Here is a 16,458-nt window from a genome sequence, read left to right as displayed (position 1 = left end):
GCTTTCCCCATTCACCAACCTGGCATCCAACAGCACCACCTTCACATGGGCGTGTCTGCTCCTCCTCCTGTAATAGGCAGTCTGCCTGCTGCTGCTCTTCTTCCCTCTATCCTTACCCATGTAATAGCTCCGCTCTATCTCCAAAGACCTCCCTCTCTCCAAAACACATCATAAAAACAATCCATTGACAAATCTCTTCCGCCATTACCATCTACCACCACAAAAAGACAGAGAAGTCAGAAGATCCCCCTCCCCCCAATAAACCCAAATAAGCTAACCAGTTGCCTCTCAAACCTCTCTCCACTTAGCCACTATTTAGCCTCCTCTCCGCTCACTGACTTCTCTCTCACTGAAACCAAAGGAGAAAAGGTCAGAAAACACTACAGCTAATAACCACTGGCCCTGCTTACAGTACCACTTTCACTGGACTTTCAGCAGAAAGAGAGAAAAAGTTGACATTCTATCCTTAAAACAAACTTTACCCTGAAAGACCCCTCTCTCACTGGAGAGGACTACCATCACTCTCTAGACAGCTAAAAGAGGTGGCATCAAAGTGTAAACTCTGGGTTAACTCTTTGGTGGTGACATACTGCCAGTATGATTCTCCAGAAATAGTTCCAAACAACTTATAGTGGTTTCTAGCCCCACCTGTGAGGGGTTTTGAATATCTTGGGTGGCTCTTTCTTTGGCTTCTTGAAGGTCTATTACTCTCCCATAGACCTCAGTGTGGTATCAAAACCTGGAGAGGCCAGAGATAGTGACTGGTGCCTAGCCAGAGGTGGTCCTCCTGCTGTTGCCTGCTCTTCAAATACTTTATCAAATACATTATTGGAGAGGCTTACAATAAAAACTTTTAAACACCATCAAATAGTTAATACATTAAAATAAGTTAAAAAGAGCAAACCTACAAAAACAATATACAAATAATCTGGTAATCAATGCAAACAAAAGTTTAAAAGCCTGGAAAAATGAAAAGGTCTGAGCTTGGCATCAGTAAGACATCAGAAAGGGTGTCAGGCAATCCTCTCTAGGAAGAGCATTCCAAAGCCAAGGCAACACCACTGAGAAGGCCATTTCCCACCTGCCACATGTCTGATGGTGGTGAAACCTGGAGAAAGGCCCGGAAATTAAATAAGAATCAGTGCAATTGGCAAAGCAATTGTGTCATATCTCATAATATCTAGTCCCAGTTAGCTGTCTAGCAGCAGTATTCTGAGCTAAATGAAGTTTCCATGAGGTCTTCAGTTCAGGCCGACATATAATGCGTTACAGTAATATAACTTATAAGTTATGGGAGAGTGGATCACTAACAGTAGGCTATTTTTGTCCAGATAGAGACACAGTTGGTGAACCATTGATAAGCTGGTAAAAGGCTCTCTGTGCCATAAAGGAAACTTGTGCCTCTGGTGAAAGAGGGGGTTCAAGGAACTCCTCCAGACTGTGACTCTCTTTCTTCAGAGGGAGTGCAACCCTATAAAAAACAAGATGTATACCATTCACTAAGTTAGAACCACCACCAATCAACCGCATCTCTTATCTGGATTCAGCCTCAGTTTATTGTAAAGAGCCAGAAAGGCAAGGGTTGAGTTTACATGTCATAGGCCATTTTCTTCCAAGCACCTTGACAACATCCTCAGGTCTCAGCAACTGAAATATCTTCCTTGACCAAATATCATATCGAGTTTTGGACATCCTCATTGTCTGCCTCCAATTGTAGTATCCAACATTTATTTATTATTATTTATTTCAACAATTCATATACTGCTTTACACCATAGTGTCTAAGCAGTGTACAAACAAGTTTAAAAAGATAAAAAAGTTAAACCAGTTAAAACTAACCATAAAATCAGAAAACTTACTTAAAATACCTGCTGAAATTAAAAAAGCCTTCACTAGTCACTTGAAATTCAACAGTCTGATCTCAGCTGTGAGTTCCACTGAACTGGGCCCACAATTCTGAATGCCCAGCTCTTGATGGATATGAGCCATGTGACTCCTCTGAAGACTTCGGTGATTGGATAGGGATATAAGGGATCAGATAGTCTTTGAGGTATCCTGGACTCAAGTTGTTAAGGGCCTTGCCAATTAACACAAGAAACCCGAATTTGGTCCAGTAGCGTATGGGCAGCCAGCACAAGCTTTTAAACACCCAAGTTATGTGCTGGTGGTAGCCTATCCCCACCAACAGTCCAGCCACAGCAATTTGTAACAACTGTAGCTCCACATAGATTGCATTGCAATAGAGTGTTGAGGTTATCAATGCATGAATTACTGTGGCCAGACTATCCCTGTCCAAGAATGGCCATAGTTGCAATACCAGCTGTAGCTAGTAAAAGGCACTCTGAGCCACTTAAGCTATCTGACTTTCCAGTGACAAAGATGGATCCTGGACTATCCCCAGACTACAAACCTGTTCTTTTGGAGTGAGTGCAGCCCCATCCAGAACAGACAACTGGCCAATTTTCTGGATGTGGGGACCACTCACCTGCAAAGCTTCTATCTTTCCAGGGTTCAAACTCAGCTTCCTGGCTCTCATCCAGTCCACCATTGTGCCTAGACAACAGTCAGGATCATACACAACCTCTCCTGACTAAGATGTTAGAGAGAAATGGAGATGTCATTATCAGTTGAGACTCTGTCCCCAGATTCCTAAAGACCACTCCCAATGGCTTCATGTAGATGCTGAACAGCACTGGGGTCAAGACTGTGCCCTGTGGCGCACCACAGAGCAAATCATGGAGCCGAAACACAGTATTTGGGCATGGCCCTATAGGTCAGAGGAGAACCACTCTAACACAGTGCTCCCAATACCCATCCCATACAGCTGGTCCAAGAGGTTACCATGGTCAATGGGATCAAAGGCCACTGAGAGATCAAGAAGTATAGTCACACTCCCATCATATCTGCAGTAGGAGAGAGGAAAGTCCTTTGCAATATGTTACAGTGTGTCTTCGAAAGTTTTCTCATATTCCCAGACTGGCCGTAATACAGCAAGTCATAAACCACCTAAAAAAGCTCAGGTCGCACTATGAGGACAAAATGGTGGCAGAGAAGAATTGCTACTTCACTACCATCATTGTCTCAGAGTAGGCTAAATAATGAACTCTTTCTGGTGTTTGATCAGACTTGCAGTGAATTTTCTGCCAATTGGGATCTAGCTGTTTTTCTTTCTATTTTGTTGCTCCCAGTTCTTCAGTATACCAAGAACATGGCTGCAGGAAGTAGAGGGTACTTTAAAGCACTGATGTCAACCACTTAAGAGTTATCTCCATATTCCACAGAGCAACCAAAGCATCAACAGGAGCCCTAGCCATGCCAAGTGTAAATTCCCAAATGGCCCTCTGGAATCCTTCAATTTACAACAGAGAAGGACCACCTTAAATGACCCATAACTCCTTCAGAAAGGGATAGCCACTGCCAACTTAAACCTTAACAGGATATGAGCCAATCACAACAAAGTTGGAGAAAAGTCCCCCATTACCAATTCACTGTCCTCCTGCCCATCGGAGAAAACCAGCTCCAGAGCGTATCAATGCAATACTACTAATTACATATTGAGACAGCCCCATGGTTCTCGTGATGACCATGAAGTCCTGAGCCATTTCAGTCATGGTAGCCTTGGATGCCTAGGAGTCCTCAGCATCAAACTGGAGATCACAACTGTCAGCTCAGCCATGAAGACTGATAGGTAGCTGGGTGTGTGATACACTAGCAGTATCTGTAATCTTTCCCAATAGTCCAGCATCAGGTACAAGCACTCAAAACCAGCAGTGAGCTGGAAAGAAGCCTAGAGAGGGAAATGAAATCCCTAAAGAAAACAGCAGCCCTGTCTCCGCAGCCCTCAACTCTATGCTGGTGCTGAACGAAGTATCCATGTAGGCACAATTATGTTGCCAAGCACATTCGCCAGCATGCTGGCTCAACAATTTTTGCCTGCGAAAGTGACCAGCACAGGACTGGTTTTCAAGCAGAAATTAACAGTAGAAATAATACATACATCATGAGACCACTCAACTTCCTCCCCTTTTCCAATATACCTCAAAAGGAGAACCCAACAATATTGAACTAAAAATATTTCCCAAAGGGCTAACACTCAAAGGGAACTGCTCTTTGGTGTCACCTCCTTTGGGTCTGACCCCTGTCAGTGGTGCTCCACTGCAGCAGTACACTTCCAATATTCTTCCCCAGAAGCATATTGCCCTGTTTCCTATTGTAGCAGATACAGCCATTCCATGGGTGTGAAAGTTTCTTAGCCTAGCTGTGCCCTTGTAGGTCCTGGCTCATTTCTTGATGCAGAGAAACCTGGAGATCAGGAGGGAGTGATGGTACAATAAAAGTAATTCTCCAGGCTCCTCTTGTCCCAGCTACATGCATTGGGCCTCCCCCAGAAGAACTCAGCCCTATAATTCAACATAGGGAACCTCCTATGTAAGTCAAAGGACTAAAGTTTGAAAACTGAAAACATGCATGCACACACGCACGCACGCATGCACACCCTTTGGCTTCCAGAATGATGGAAGGTTGAGGGCATATAGGTAAGAAAATATTGCCTCTTGAGAAGGAACTTCAGGGTACACACTGAACACCAAAGACAGAAACTCTAGTCTTTGCTGCTATCTTTTGGGTTTTATTGGATTGGGGGAGGGATACACTACTTCCTAATTCAGACACTTCAATTCCGTAAGTGCACAACTGAAATCATTCTGAAGACCACTTTTATCTGTGGCTCTAAATATATTTCTTAAGCTTGCTATTGTAAAATGAAAAAATCAATCAAAATTTTGCCAGCTCACCTTCTTGGTTTTATTTTTTAAAGTCTATTCAAACAATATGTCTTGTTATCAATTTAGAAAATGGACATTTGCTTAGTTCCATAGAGAAGTGTGATTTTGATGTCACAAGTTTGCTTCTGAATGCTTTGCTGATGTACTACCTTGTGGTTTGGGAATTCTTCCACCCTCCCTCCAAATGATATACTTAATTTTTATTCTCACTGATGTTCACATGGGAAAATAAATATATAGGTGAAACATTTAAGTCTCTGTTTAACTTCTTTAGAATTTCTGTAAAAGATATACGTATCACGTTGAAGCCAAATTGTAATGTAACTCAGTGAAAATGTTCATGGCTTATTTATGCCAATTTTCCTTAAATATGTTTTCTCAAACTTTTGGAATCTGTACCATTTAGCAGCCTGGATAGCTTCCAGCATCAGAATCTTTGATTTGTGACAGCTATGAGAAGTGAGAATAGAGCTTGCTATAGAAAGCCTTTTCTGATTCTAACTGTGCAGAAAAATTCCAAAGGAAAAGACCTCAGGCATCATAGGAATGAATAGAGTTATACTAAATAAGGTTAGACAGCATGCAAGCATATAATTGGACTAGGATAGAATTATAAGAGGAAATATTTCTCAGAGGAACTTCTAAAGTTTTAAGGACCCAAGCTCAGGCATACTAAACTATCTTACCTCTCAACACAACGACAATTTTTCCTCCCTGCATTGCTGCAGTACAAAAGGTACAGCTTAGCAATTATCTGCTTTTAGCCACTGCAGTGTAGCCACAGTTAACTTCACATTCTAGTTTGTCTCAAGAGTTAAATCATCCAAGAACATGCCACATCTACATTGTCTCACCCATCCCATCTTGACATCTGGGCCACTGAACTCTTAACTACAACATCCATGGCTGACAAAAGCTTCTGCCACCACCTGCCAGAACTTAAGTCTGCCCGAATGACAGGAAAAAGTGACAGTGGATTTTTCCTCTGATTTATTACGTCATTCAGTTGCTTAGCAGTACCACATGACATTGGGACACAATCACAATAATGGCAAGATATGTTGACAGTTGCTACACAACCAAGAGGCCATAAACATCCCACATCTTGATAGGTGGATGGGTTGGATTCCTTCTCTCTAACACCAACCCCATGCAAACATTCAAAAGAAGCAAATCATATCCAGAGTTTTTTTATGCAAAGTAAAGCAAAAATCTACAAAAAACAAAAAAGTAGATATGTTGGAATCACTTGTGAGAAAGAGACAAAATTCAAGAAGATATGGGCCCTGTTGAGAAGCTGAAGGATATCTGTAGAGTATTCTAGACCAAAGAGATTCTTAGGAACATGCCAACCTGGATCTACTCTCCCCTCTGGTGATACAGACAGGATTCAGACATAGCTGACAAAGACATAAGAAAAAGAATTGGATCAAGATAATGATTTACAAAATAGCCAATTACTGAATGGCTGCCTGTTCATGGTTTGAGATATTTGTGAAATAAATACACAAATAGACTAAAATGGATTTTAAAACGACCACAGTTGTAAAGTGTGAGAAAACATCCCTTTGAAAGATTTATTTGTATGCACTGATTATTTTTAAAACTCATATGGTTATATAGTTTTATGCTCTGTTCTTTGATTTTGCATTGTTTCTCTTCTCTGGTTGTGCTGCTAGTGACGAAGAGATGCTTGTACTATCCCAATGCCTAATTTTCCCTCTCCTTTTGTAAGGAAAATCTACCTCTATACAGTATTGCAATATTGGTGGAAAGCAGATGCTGCAGGACAGACTTTGTTAGTTTGCTTATCTCACATTTTATCTCACAGCCAAAGCACTTCACCATTTCCTAGAACCTCGGCCCCTTTGTCTTGTCTTGCTTCCCAGTGACTTGAGAGGGCAGATGGGTGACAGAAGCTTTGCTTTGTACACACACAGAGGAGCCAGGTACAAACTGATTTCAATTGTTTGCTGGGGTTGCATAGTTCTAATAAATATTAGTTCTATTAATTGCTTTATAATTATTTTAAAGCTCTATAGAAACAGTGCATTCACTACAGAATAGGCTCCCTGTTAACTTTGATGAGAAAACCATTTGACAGAAAAATGAAGAAAAATGCTAGAGAAAGTTCCTATACCCTAAAAATTCCAAGTGAATGACATAAAACAAAGCCATATTTCTAAGCACATGGTTTATAAGGAAGAATGGAGAAAAGTGGTATGAAAGCAAAACTTGAATATTACACTTAAAACATTTTTGTTCCATACGGACACTGATAAAGATCCGTTCCGTCATAGCAAAAGGAGATTTCCTTGCACACAAAGACATACCTTGGCTGACCTAGTGATGGCCCCAATCTCAGAATAAAGGTCTGTGCTGTCTGGGAACTTTTCCACCACTATCGTGCAGATGTGATGCAGAAGAGACTGCTTATGCACTGTGTCCTTGACTTCTGGGACTTTCTCGAGGTAGCTCAGTTCAAAGGCTTTGGCCTATGTAGAAGAGAGAACAGGAACAAAAATAACATGAAGGATACACTTCTATGTGCCAAGCTCCTTCCCCCCCCCAATTATAACATAACATGTCTGAGGGAAGAGATTGCTCTCAGGAGGCTCTTGGTTAAAATGAAGGAGGAGAGAAAAGAAAAAGAGCACCAGCTATCTGAACATGTTACTAAAGCAACTGCAAAATCAGGAAATTTATATATGCTTATAGTTAACATGTTTAATATAAGAGTAAATCATCTGAAGCCGTCAGTGTTAATTGAGCGAGAAATGTTCAAACATTGCTTCTAAGTGTGGTTAAAACACAATTCAAAAGAGAAAATGGATATTTCAGCCTGACTTACAGAGCAATCCAACTCAGAGGAGGCCGGTGGAAGTGGAGACAATCACCACATCCAAAATGTATCTTTCCTTCCACCACCCCTTTTCCCAGCTTAGCTGCTGCTGCGACAGAGGACTGAGCTGAATGGGCTCAGGATGCGGTGCAAGTCCCTCTCCCCTCCGTTCTGCCCCAACATGCCCATGGAACACCCCCTTTTCAGGCCTTCCACTGGCTCCACTTGTGTTGGTCTTGGCTAAGCCAGCTGTGTCCCGGCTGCGCCTGGGTGGCAGCAAAGTTCTCCAGTGGCACTGTGGCAGCGCCGGGGGGACTGCCGGTGGAGCCTGGCAGCGCTGAAACCTTTCCTTCACCACCACAGCTCCACCACATCCAGGTGCCCCTCAGCCTGGCATAAGCAGCAGCTGGACTGCGCCCTTACACATGTATCACAACAAATAAAACCCACTTGAACACTCTGTGTGTACTTCTATATCATAATTTTAGATTCTTTTTCTGATCTTCAAAGGAGAGTGCCCACACTTATTTAGCCAAAACAGCAGCACTCACACACAAGGGAAATACCAGCAGATCTGGGATAACCCCAAGATTTACAGTGATATAAAAACTCTTTAGGGGGAAATGGGGGAGACACCTCCCTTCCTACAAAAAATCCCCTAATGAGGACTCAGTGACCACGAAATGCTGGCTGATGAGAGCAAAACAATATTGGGAAAAGGAATAACGGAATGGAGAACAAAAGAAGAGACAAATGGACACCAATGCGTTCACCCCACCCCAAAATAACCCAAACAGACCGATGAGGACTGAGCATACTCAGTGCGCATGAATTACCAACTGTTGCAGTGGATGGGGTGGGGAAAAAACAGGTTTGGGGAATGGAAAGGAAGGCCTGGAGCCCTGAATAGAAGCATAGCACTACACATTACTATATTTTGTTGCACTTTATTGGCCCATTTGCCTTCAAAGTTTTATTTTTTTTTCAATTAATTTTTATTCAAATTTTCAAAACCAAAACAATACAAAAAGAAAAAACACAAATTAATAACTAATACAATAAAAAAAAACCTATTGACTTCTGATTTGTCATAGTTCAGCTATAAGTCTATAATATATAACAAGCCTGTCTCTTAATAGATTATAAAATCACCTTCCTCCAGCGGTTATCTTAGTTGGTATCAAATCTCATTAACATCATATCATTTTATTCTTCCACGAAAAGTCAAAGAGAAGTTTCCAATCCTTGAGATATATGTCCATCAATGTTTTTTCTAGATAGACATGTCAATTAATCCAACTCATCAAGTCTACTAAATCCAGTAATTTCAAATCGCTCTTCTTCCATTATCCGTGTTGGTTCCATCTTCCATCTTCCATCTTCACGAACCAAATAATCTTGCTGTCATAGTCACATAGTAAGAGTCTGATAGGAATTTCCTTTATCACAGATATTTCCTTGCCATCAATTCCGAACGTATCACTGAAGTATTGTTGCAAAGCTGCATCTCTGTTCCTCTTTTTTACAGAATACACTAGCACATCTCTTGAAGGTTTTTCCATTGACAAAAAACAGGGATTAATTCTGTAAACTTTCTCCATTTCAAGTTCCATCAAATCCTTCCAGTCCAAGAATTTTTTTGAACCGATAATATCTTTATCTCCAATCTCTTCATCAATTCCTTCAGGGACAGCGCTGAGTTCCAAACCATAATATTTGTCTCCAGGATCCATCACAGCCAGGAAATCCAAATCTTTTTCCAAGTCCATATTTAATCCAATCTCCATAGTTTGAACCTTGCCTTTAATTTTTCTTTCATCCTTTTTTGGTTTTCCAGATCTATCTTTATTCTCCTTTCTCATAGAATCCTGAATTTCTTTCAGCTCCTGTCTCATTTCGCCAAATTCAATTTTCAACGCTTGTCTGTTATTTCTCAGTTCTTTTGTTAGCTTAATCCCATTCATTATTTTCTGAAACATATCTAAAGATAAAGTCCCTTCTTGTACATCCATGGTCTCAACCATCTTCTTAATTGTCATTCTTAAAACCAAAGGAACAAAACTCCTTCAATTTTCAATGTCCCAAGCAAAGAACAGTTTATTTCTTTATCCAGTTACAAAGGAGTTAATCTTTCAAACCAACTGACGTCACACTCTAGACAGCAAGTGCAAAAACAGCTTTAGTTCACAGCATCCAAATAACTAGTAGCAGAAAGAATGAGCAGATTCATCAAAAAAAAAAAAAAGTAGACCGGAAAAAGTCTTATAAATAAAAAAAAATTTTTTCTCTTCCAATTAGAAACCCCTCATCCATTTGTAATCTTTACAATGCTGATTTCCATGCCAGCTTTTTGCAATAAAAAAAAAAAGATAGGCTATTTTTATTTTCTTCCCCTTAGTTCCGTGAATAAAAGAGAAGGTTATGACTCACCCAGGGTTTCTTAATTGCTGGTTCTTTGACAAATCTCTTTAGCTGTATAGATAACAAAATAATGAGCATAGACAGGAGAATGCTTGCCTGTTAATCCGTTTTTCTTTGAAGAAAAAAAAACGGCTCACTTAATCAGCTGAGCTAGCTAGAAATCCTAGCTCCGTCCGAGCTGCTGGAAGACCTTCTTTCGCAGACCATTCTAATGAATTCCAGTCTCCAACAAACACAACAAAGCTGTGTGGGAAATCTCTACGTTTCTTCCTTATCCGGAAGAAATTATCCCCAGTCAAAAAGCCCTCCTGACTGGTTTTAAAACTGAAAAAGTTTCATCCAAGACGGGAGCCCGTCCCAGAGGCAGCACAGGCGGAGCGATCCTCCTGGGAAGTCTTGCCTTCAAAGTTTTAGATGGCAGATTTGCTACAGTTCCCCTTAAAGGTTGATGGTGTCCATGCAATCACTCAGAGGTCAAAACAGTCTCTAGTGTGTTCTTTTACTTTAGTTTTTATCAGAGAGCTAGAGAACCCTGTTATATCCTCTTTTGAGATGGTTTCCTGATCAACCTTTAAAGACCCTCCTCTCTTGAAGGCACCAATACATTTATTACTGAACAGGTGGCAAAATATCTGAATGCCTGCTATGATTGTTATTTCATAGCTTGTCATTTTTAAATAATTGGTTCTATTGTGGCTGTGATTTCGTATTTTATACTTTCTATTTTGTCAGCTTGCTGGTTGGTCGGAGAGGCAGCAAGCCCCTTCTTCATTTTTGACCAAAACAATTGCAGAGCCTAGAGCTGTGCCAGGGCCTCCAATTCCGTTCAGGCCATGATTCAGACTGAATTGATCTGGACCTTATCTGACCCAATTTGGAAATGAGATTCAGAAATCCGATTCTTTGGTATGTCCATTCACTTGCATTGGTAAACCAAACCAGCCACAGCTTTTTTTTGCTTTTTTGCTTTTCCACACAGATGCATGAAATTTGGAGAAATAGTAGCCCCACAAGAGGGGATTAAACTAACCAAATTGCAGACAGCTAGGTCAGGGTTTTTTACGCTACCTTCCTTTAAAGTTTGCTTTTTTAAAATAAACAAAATGGCCATAAGGTTCTTGGTTTTTTCTGTAAGCGCATGCAATTTAGAGACAGAGATTATCCCTACCAAATTGCAGACAAGTAGGTCCAGGGTTTGTTGAGATACCCACACAATTATTAATTTTTATTTTTTTTAAAGACTGTATAGTCACTTGAATACTCAATCCTGCCAATTCTCATGCTCCTATTTGGCCTTAAAAAACAATTTGATTGAATGGTTAAACTCCATTTCCCAGGTAGTTTAGTCAAAGAAAGACAGGCACCCTAGTCAGGTGGGATGGGCACTAACAGCATCTCCATGTGCAGAGTTGAATTACTACCCTGAAAGGCAGTGAGGTGGGCAGTAGCAAGCAACTGAGATCTAGGAAGTCTTGCCACAGTAGTCCCCTTAGCGGTCGGGACACCGTGCTTTCTCCTGAGTTCACAGTAGGAGCTGCATTGAAAGGCAGTGAGGTAGGTAGGCAGAGGGTGGCAGCTAAACAGCCACAGAAGCAACAGTGTGAAGGTGCCTCCCTCCCTCTTGCTTAAGGTGGTGTTACACACCAGTGTATAATAACACACCACAGGAGTCATTAGCCTCTTGAAGCCTGCATTCTGCACAGAGCTGAATGGCTGGCTGTCCAATGCCACCATCTTACCAACACATTTGGTGATTTGATATAGTGTTGGAAACCTCCAACTCGTGGCCCTATATCTCCCCCACCCTATCTCTTCCATTGTTGCCTGCTTAAGTCTTCCGGGGGGGGGGAGACAACTAGCAGGGGACTTGATCCTCGCTCCAAGATGATGGGCCGCCTTCTTGCCCTTGCTGCCTGACTGCTGGGACTTGGTTCCTGTGCCCCGAGCATGACAGACTGGTGCTGCCTCTTTAAGTGCAGCAGCATGCAGCTGGTGTTATGATGCACTGCAGTCTGGGGGGGGTCACCACCACAAGAGCAGTGGGGGCGTCAGAGGAGATGATCTCCTGATGGCACTGGTAGAGAGAATGCTAGTGCTAAGCTTAATAGACACTATATGTGTGCTTGTGCACTGACTGTGTACAATGTACTGGACTGTGTAACAATGTACTCACAAGACTTAGTGGCGCACACAAACACACACACAACAAAGCGCTAATAAAGGCAGATACAGAAAACAGAATGCAGCTGTAAATAAAATAGATAACCTAAAAAACTAGGTACAAAATTGGTGGTTGGGAGGGGGAATAAGAGAAGTGTGACACTGTTTAAAACTAAGACACAAACAACAAACTTTTTTTTCTAGTATGGGACTGGGATTGATTGGGAAAAGATGGTAAACACACAGGTATTTATATGAGAAAAGCTGGGCAGGGTACTGAAGGATAAGACAAGCTGAACATAAATACCACCAGACTCCACCAAATCCTTTTTAATGTTCAATGTACTAACAAAAGAGTGAAACCAGTGGAAGAGAGCTGTGACTTTTAAGACTTCATCATTTCTCCCCCAAGCACGGTGACTGAAGAGTGTTGGATGAGATTCTAGCCCTGGCTTGGAACCTAGAGCTGTCAATTAGCAAAGTCCACAGAGTACCATCACAAAAAAAGCACTGGTTGCAATTAATCATTGAAACACTTTGAAGGTAAGCTGTCTGGTTTTTCTACAGAGGGCTTTGAGCTCTAGATTGCTCTTGGTCACTCCGGATGGACCTGACTTGGTTCTGGGTGATCAGGACTGCCCTTGATACCTCTTGAGATTAAGGCTGGTTTGAAATTCTCTTCTAGATTTCCCAAAGATATTTTCCCACAGCAAAAATGGGAGCTGATTTTCTTTTGCTTTCTTGGAGTTGGGGATTTCCCTGAAATTTTCAGGAGAGGGCTGAAACTTACCATACTGGGACTTGCCAGGAGGTTCAGCATGTGGGAAGTTGTGGAGAGAGCCTTGTGCTGCTCTGTGGCAGCCACACTTCTGAAAAGCCTTGAGAGTGACATGCTGCAATGTGATATCAGTCCCAAGGCATTCCAGGAAGTACAGCTGGTGGGAAGCTGCTGAGAGTCTGTGCTGCTGTGAATGGTACATGACTTAAAAAATTAAAAAGCAAGAAAAATGGGAAAACCCTTGGCCATTTTTTCAGGTTAAGTAAAGTAAGCTATACTCCCCCCTTTTAAAAGAAATGTCTTTCCCCTTTCCATGTTCTTTTGAGAGGGTTTCATTTTGTCCTCATCCTCTCAACCAATTGTCAAAAAAGAATTTTTCAGCATTGATCTATGCAAGATAGGGAGAAGAACAGCAAACAGAGGGCTGTCTCCTTCTCTTTGAGTTTTGTCTCTCCGTGATTTATTCACGTTGTCATAGCCACTGTAATAATATTCAGGCAATAGTGGAGGTAAAGCTTACATTGGTTCCATTGAGAAAATTTCCAATGGCTAGTAGCGTAGAAAGGATAAATCCCAATGTTTTGTTGTTCTCCAGCTGGTCCATTCCTTCCTTCAAATCCAAAAGTGGTTCTGCAACCTCCTGACAGTAACAGAAAAAGAAAATAATGCCGTGTGGAGTGTTCTGCATCAATTAAATGTTTTTAATTACCACAAAGATTCCCAAACTGCTCCATCAAATGTGAAATCGCTGGTACTGGCTGTCTTTCCTTTCTCAGCTACTGAATGTTCCAAACATTACACCCACTTCCAATCCTAGTAGTAAAACTAAAATCTTTTTAAACTCCAAGACAACTGTGTTCAAATTACTTTTTAATTTGAGCAAGATGCATGATCCTAAGCAAGACGAAGGCTGCTATAGGGTATAATTCTGTATGTGAGCCTTGGCCTGATTTCTCCCATTGTTCTGCACAAAGTAGTATCTTACTACTACTTTGACATTTTCAAACAGTACAGTGCGGATCTACACTATGGACTTTACTAGAGTTCCGCAAATTTATCCCAGCTGAAATCAAGTGCATCAAATTCTTCAACTCTGTCACATACGAATAATTCTGCTGGTAATTTTTTTCCTCTTTGGCATTTGAGAAAGAGGAATAGAGATCTCCAATAATGAATAGTAGAACAGTTGCTTCTGATTTATCAAGCATCAACTGCATCTACTGGATGCTGCTTTTGGTCAGTATGGTCTCTCAACTTCCCCCTCTCCCCGAACCACGAGCAGCATTATCCACTTCGATCCCACCACTAGCCAGATATCAGGTGAAGGAAAAGGGGAATCTGCAATGAGTTCAGCCTCAATGGCCAAGCAAAGAGAAACAGCAGCAAACTTAGGGTAGGCCTGGTGACACACATACAAATCTCTGGGTCACGGCCAGAATTATGGAGAAGGCTCCCCCACCAACAAATAATAATAATAATAATAATAATAATAAATTTAATTTTTGTGTCGCCTATCTGGCCGAAGCCACTCTAGGCGACGTACATATTAAAATTCAATAAAATACAATTTAATTACAGAATAAAATACAATGCAGTCAACACTAATGCAGGCGTAAAACTATGTAGGGCAATCAGAAACAATAAACAATCACAGAAAAATTAGCCCACCCCGGAGATCCCAAAGGCCTGTCCAAAGAGCCAAGTTTTTAAGGCTCGGCAAAATGTATCCAGGGAAGGGGCATGGTGAAGATCAAACGGGAGGGAGTTCCAGAGAGTGGGGGCCGCCACTGAAAATGCCCTCTCTCTAGTCCCCACCAACCTAGCTGTTTTCGTTGGTGGGACTGAGAGAAGGCCCTGCGTGGCTGATCTAGTCGGGCGGCTTAATTTGTGGTACTGGAGGTGCTCCTTCAGGTAAACTGGGCCGAGACCATATAGGGATTTAAAGGTTAACACCAACACCTTGAATTGGGCCCGGAAAACAACTGGAAGCCAATGTAGATGAAATAACACTGGTGTGATGTGATCGCGGTGGCGGCTGTTTGTAAGCAACCGAGCCGCCGCATTCTGCACCAGTTGTAGTTTCCGGACCGTTTTCAAGGGTAACCCCACATAGAGCGCATTGCAGTAGTCTAATCGAGAGGTGACCAGGGCATGTACTACCAGTGGGAGCTGATGAATAGGGAGGTAGGGTTGCAGCCTCCGTATGAGGTGTAGTTGATATCAAGCTGCCCGGCTCACTGCCGAAATCTGCGCCTCCATGGACAGCTTGGAATCAAGAACAACCCCGAGGCTGCGGACCTGATCCTTCAGGGGTAAACTCACCCCATTAAGCCTCAGGTCAACAACACCCAACCTTCCCCTGTCACCCACAAGCAGCACCTCAGTCTTATCAGGATTAAGCTTCAGCCTGTTCCTTCCCATCCACCCACTCACGGATTCCAGGCACTTCCAGAACAGCTTTTTCTGCAAGCAGTTGAGGTGCTCAATGTGCAGAAACTTTTCCAGAGTGCAACTCTCTTTTGCTGGATCTCAGTGGGAAACTCAAGCCATAGATGAATGCCACAGAAGCCAAGGGCTACTTGAGAAGTTAGGTTTATACTAGTGTCTACACACTTGGGCTCAAATTACAAATTATGTGGAGTTTCACTATTCTTTCCTTTGGAGTTTTCTAGGAGGAAGAGCAGCCTGGACAGGTTGTTAGTAGGAGTGAAGAAAGCATGTGTGCTTTTCCCTCCAGTCCTTTTTCAGATTAACATTGCCCTCCATAAGCTACTGTTTTAAGCAGCTAGACTCGTTGTGCACCCTTTCTCCACCCCAGCTCACAGCCTGCCCAGGCTTCAAAAGGCAGAGGAAAGAGTAATGGACCTCTGCGTAACACATAGCTTGAGTTTTTATGGGAACTCTCATTTAATCAGTCTGCAGTTGTTGTTTATAAAAAAAGAAGAAAAAGAAGAAATCTCATGTTAATGATAATAAAATGTGACTGATTCCAGTATCTTAAGTTGGAAACTTTTAATGGACCTTTGCATTTGAAAAGAGGTTGGAAATCTTGAAAACCCAGGGCTGTATCCAGTGCTAGTCCTACTCAGAATAAACACACTGATATTAATGAACATGACTAACTTAGGTCCATTAAATTCAATGGGTCTACTCTGAGTAGGACTAGCACGGGCTACCACCCATACATTTTACTGTTTTATCTGAGTAAGTGAATTCTGATATACAGAGATCAAAAAAGCAGGAAAAAAAGAAATGGAAGAGAAGAGAGAATGATATACAGGAATTGTAAGGAATGGATTTAATTAGGTGGCTTTCTGTGTGGCCAAGTGTTGCTTTGTTTTCTCCAAAATCAATACTGATAATTGATATACAATCTAAGGAGCTAAAAAAGGAAAGCAAATTGGTTCTCAATAATTGGCAATATAATCAGGGCCTTGCAGGTGTTTTGGAACAGCTTGGGAAGGTTGGGGGGAG

The 16,458-nt window shown here is 41.8% G+C and overlaps 1 protein-coding gene across 18 annotated transcripts in view; it reads right to left on the bottom strand.

Moving 5' to 3' along the window:
* FHOD3 (formin homology 2 domain containing 3) overlaps nt 1-16,458 on the bottom strand; it is a 573,780-nt gene that overhangs the window by 54,893 nt on the left and 502,429 nt on the right. For all 18 annotated transcript variants that reach the window (XM_061588106.1, XM_061588108.1, XM_061588113.1 and 15 more), the window contains 2 exons: nt 13,505-13,624; nt 7,117-7,278 (listed from right to left, as the gene is read on the bottom strand). In XM_061588106.1, coding sequence (XP_061444090.1) covers nt 7,117-7,278; nt 13,505-13,624 — 282 coding nt within the window. The remainder of the gene's footprint in view (nt 1-7,116; nt 7,279-13,504; nt 13,625-16,458) is intronic.

This window comes from Rhineura floridana, chromosome 11, assembly GCF_030035675.1.
Source record: "Rhineura floridana isolate rRhiFlo1 chromosome 11, rRhiFlo1.hap2, whole genome shotgun sequence".
NCBI classification, from domain to species: Eukaryota; Metazoa; Chordata; class Lepidosauria; order Squamata; family Rhineuridae; genus Rhineura; species Rhineura floridana.
This window is presented reverse-complemented; position numbering and strand designations above follow the sequence as displayed.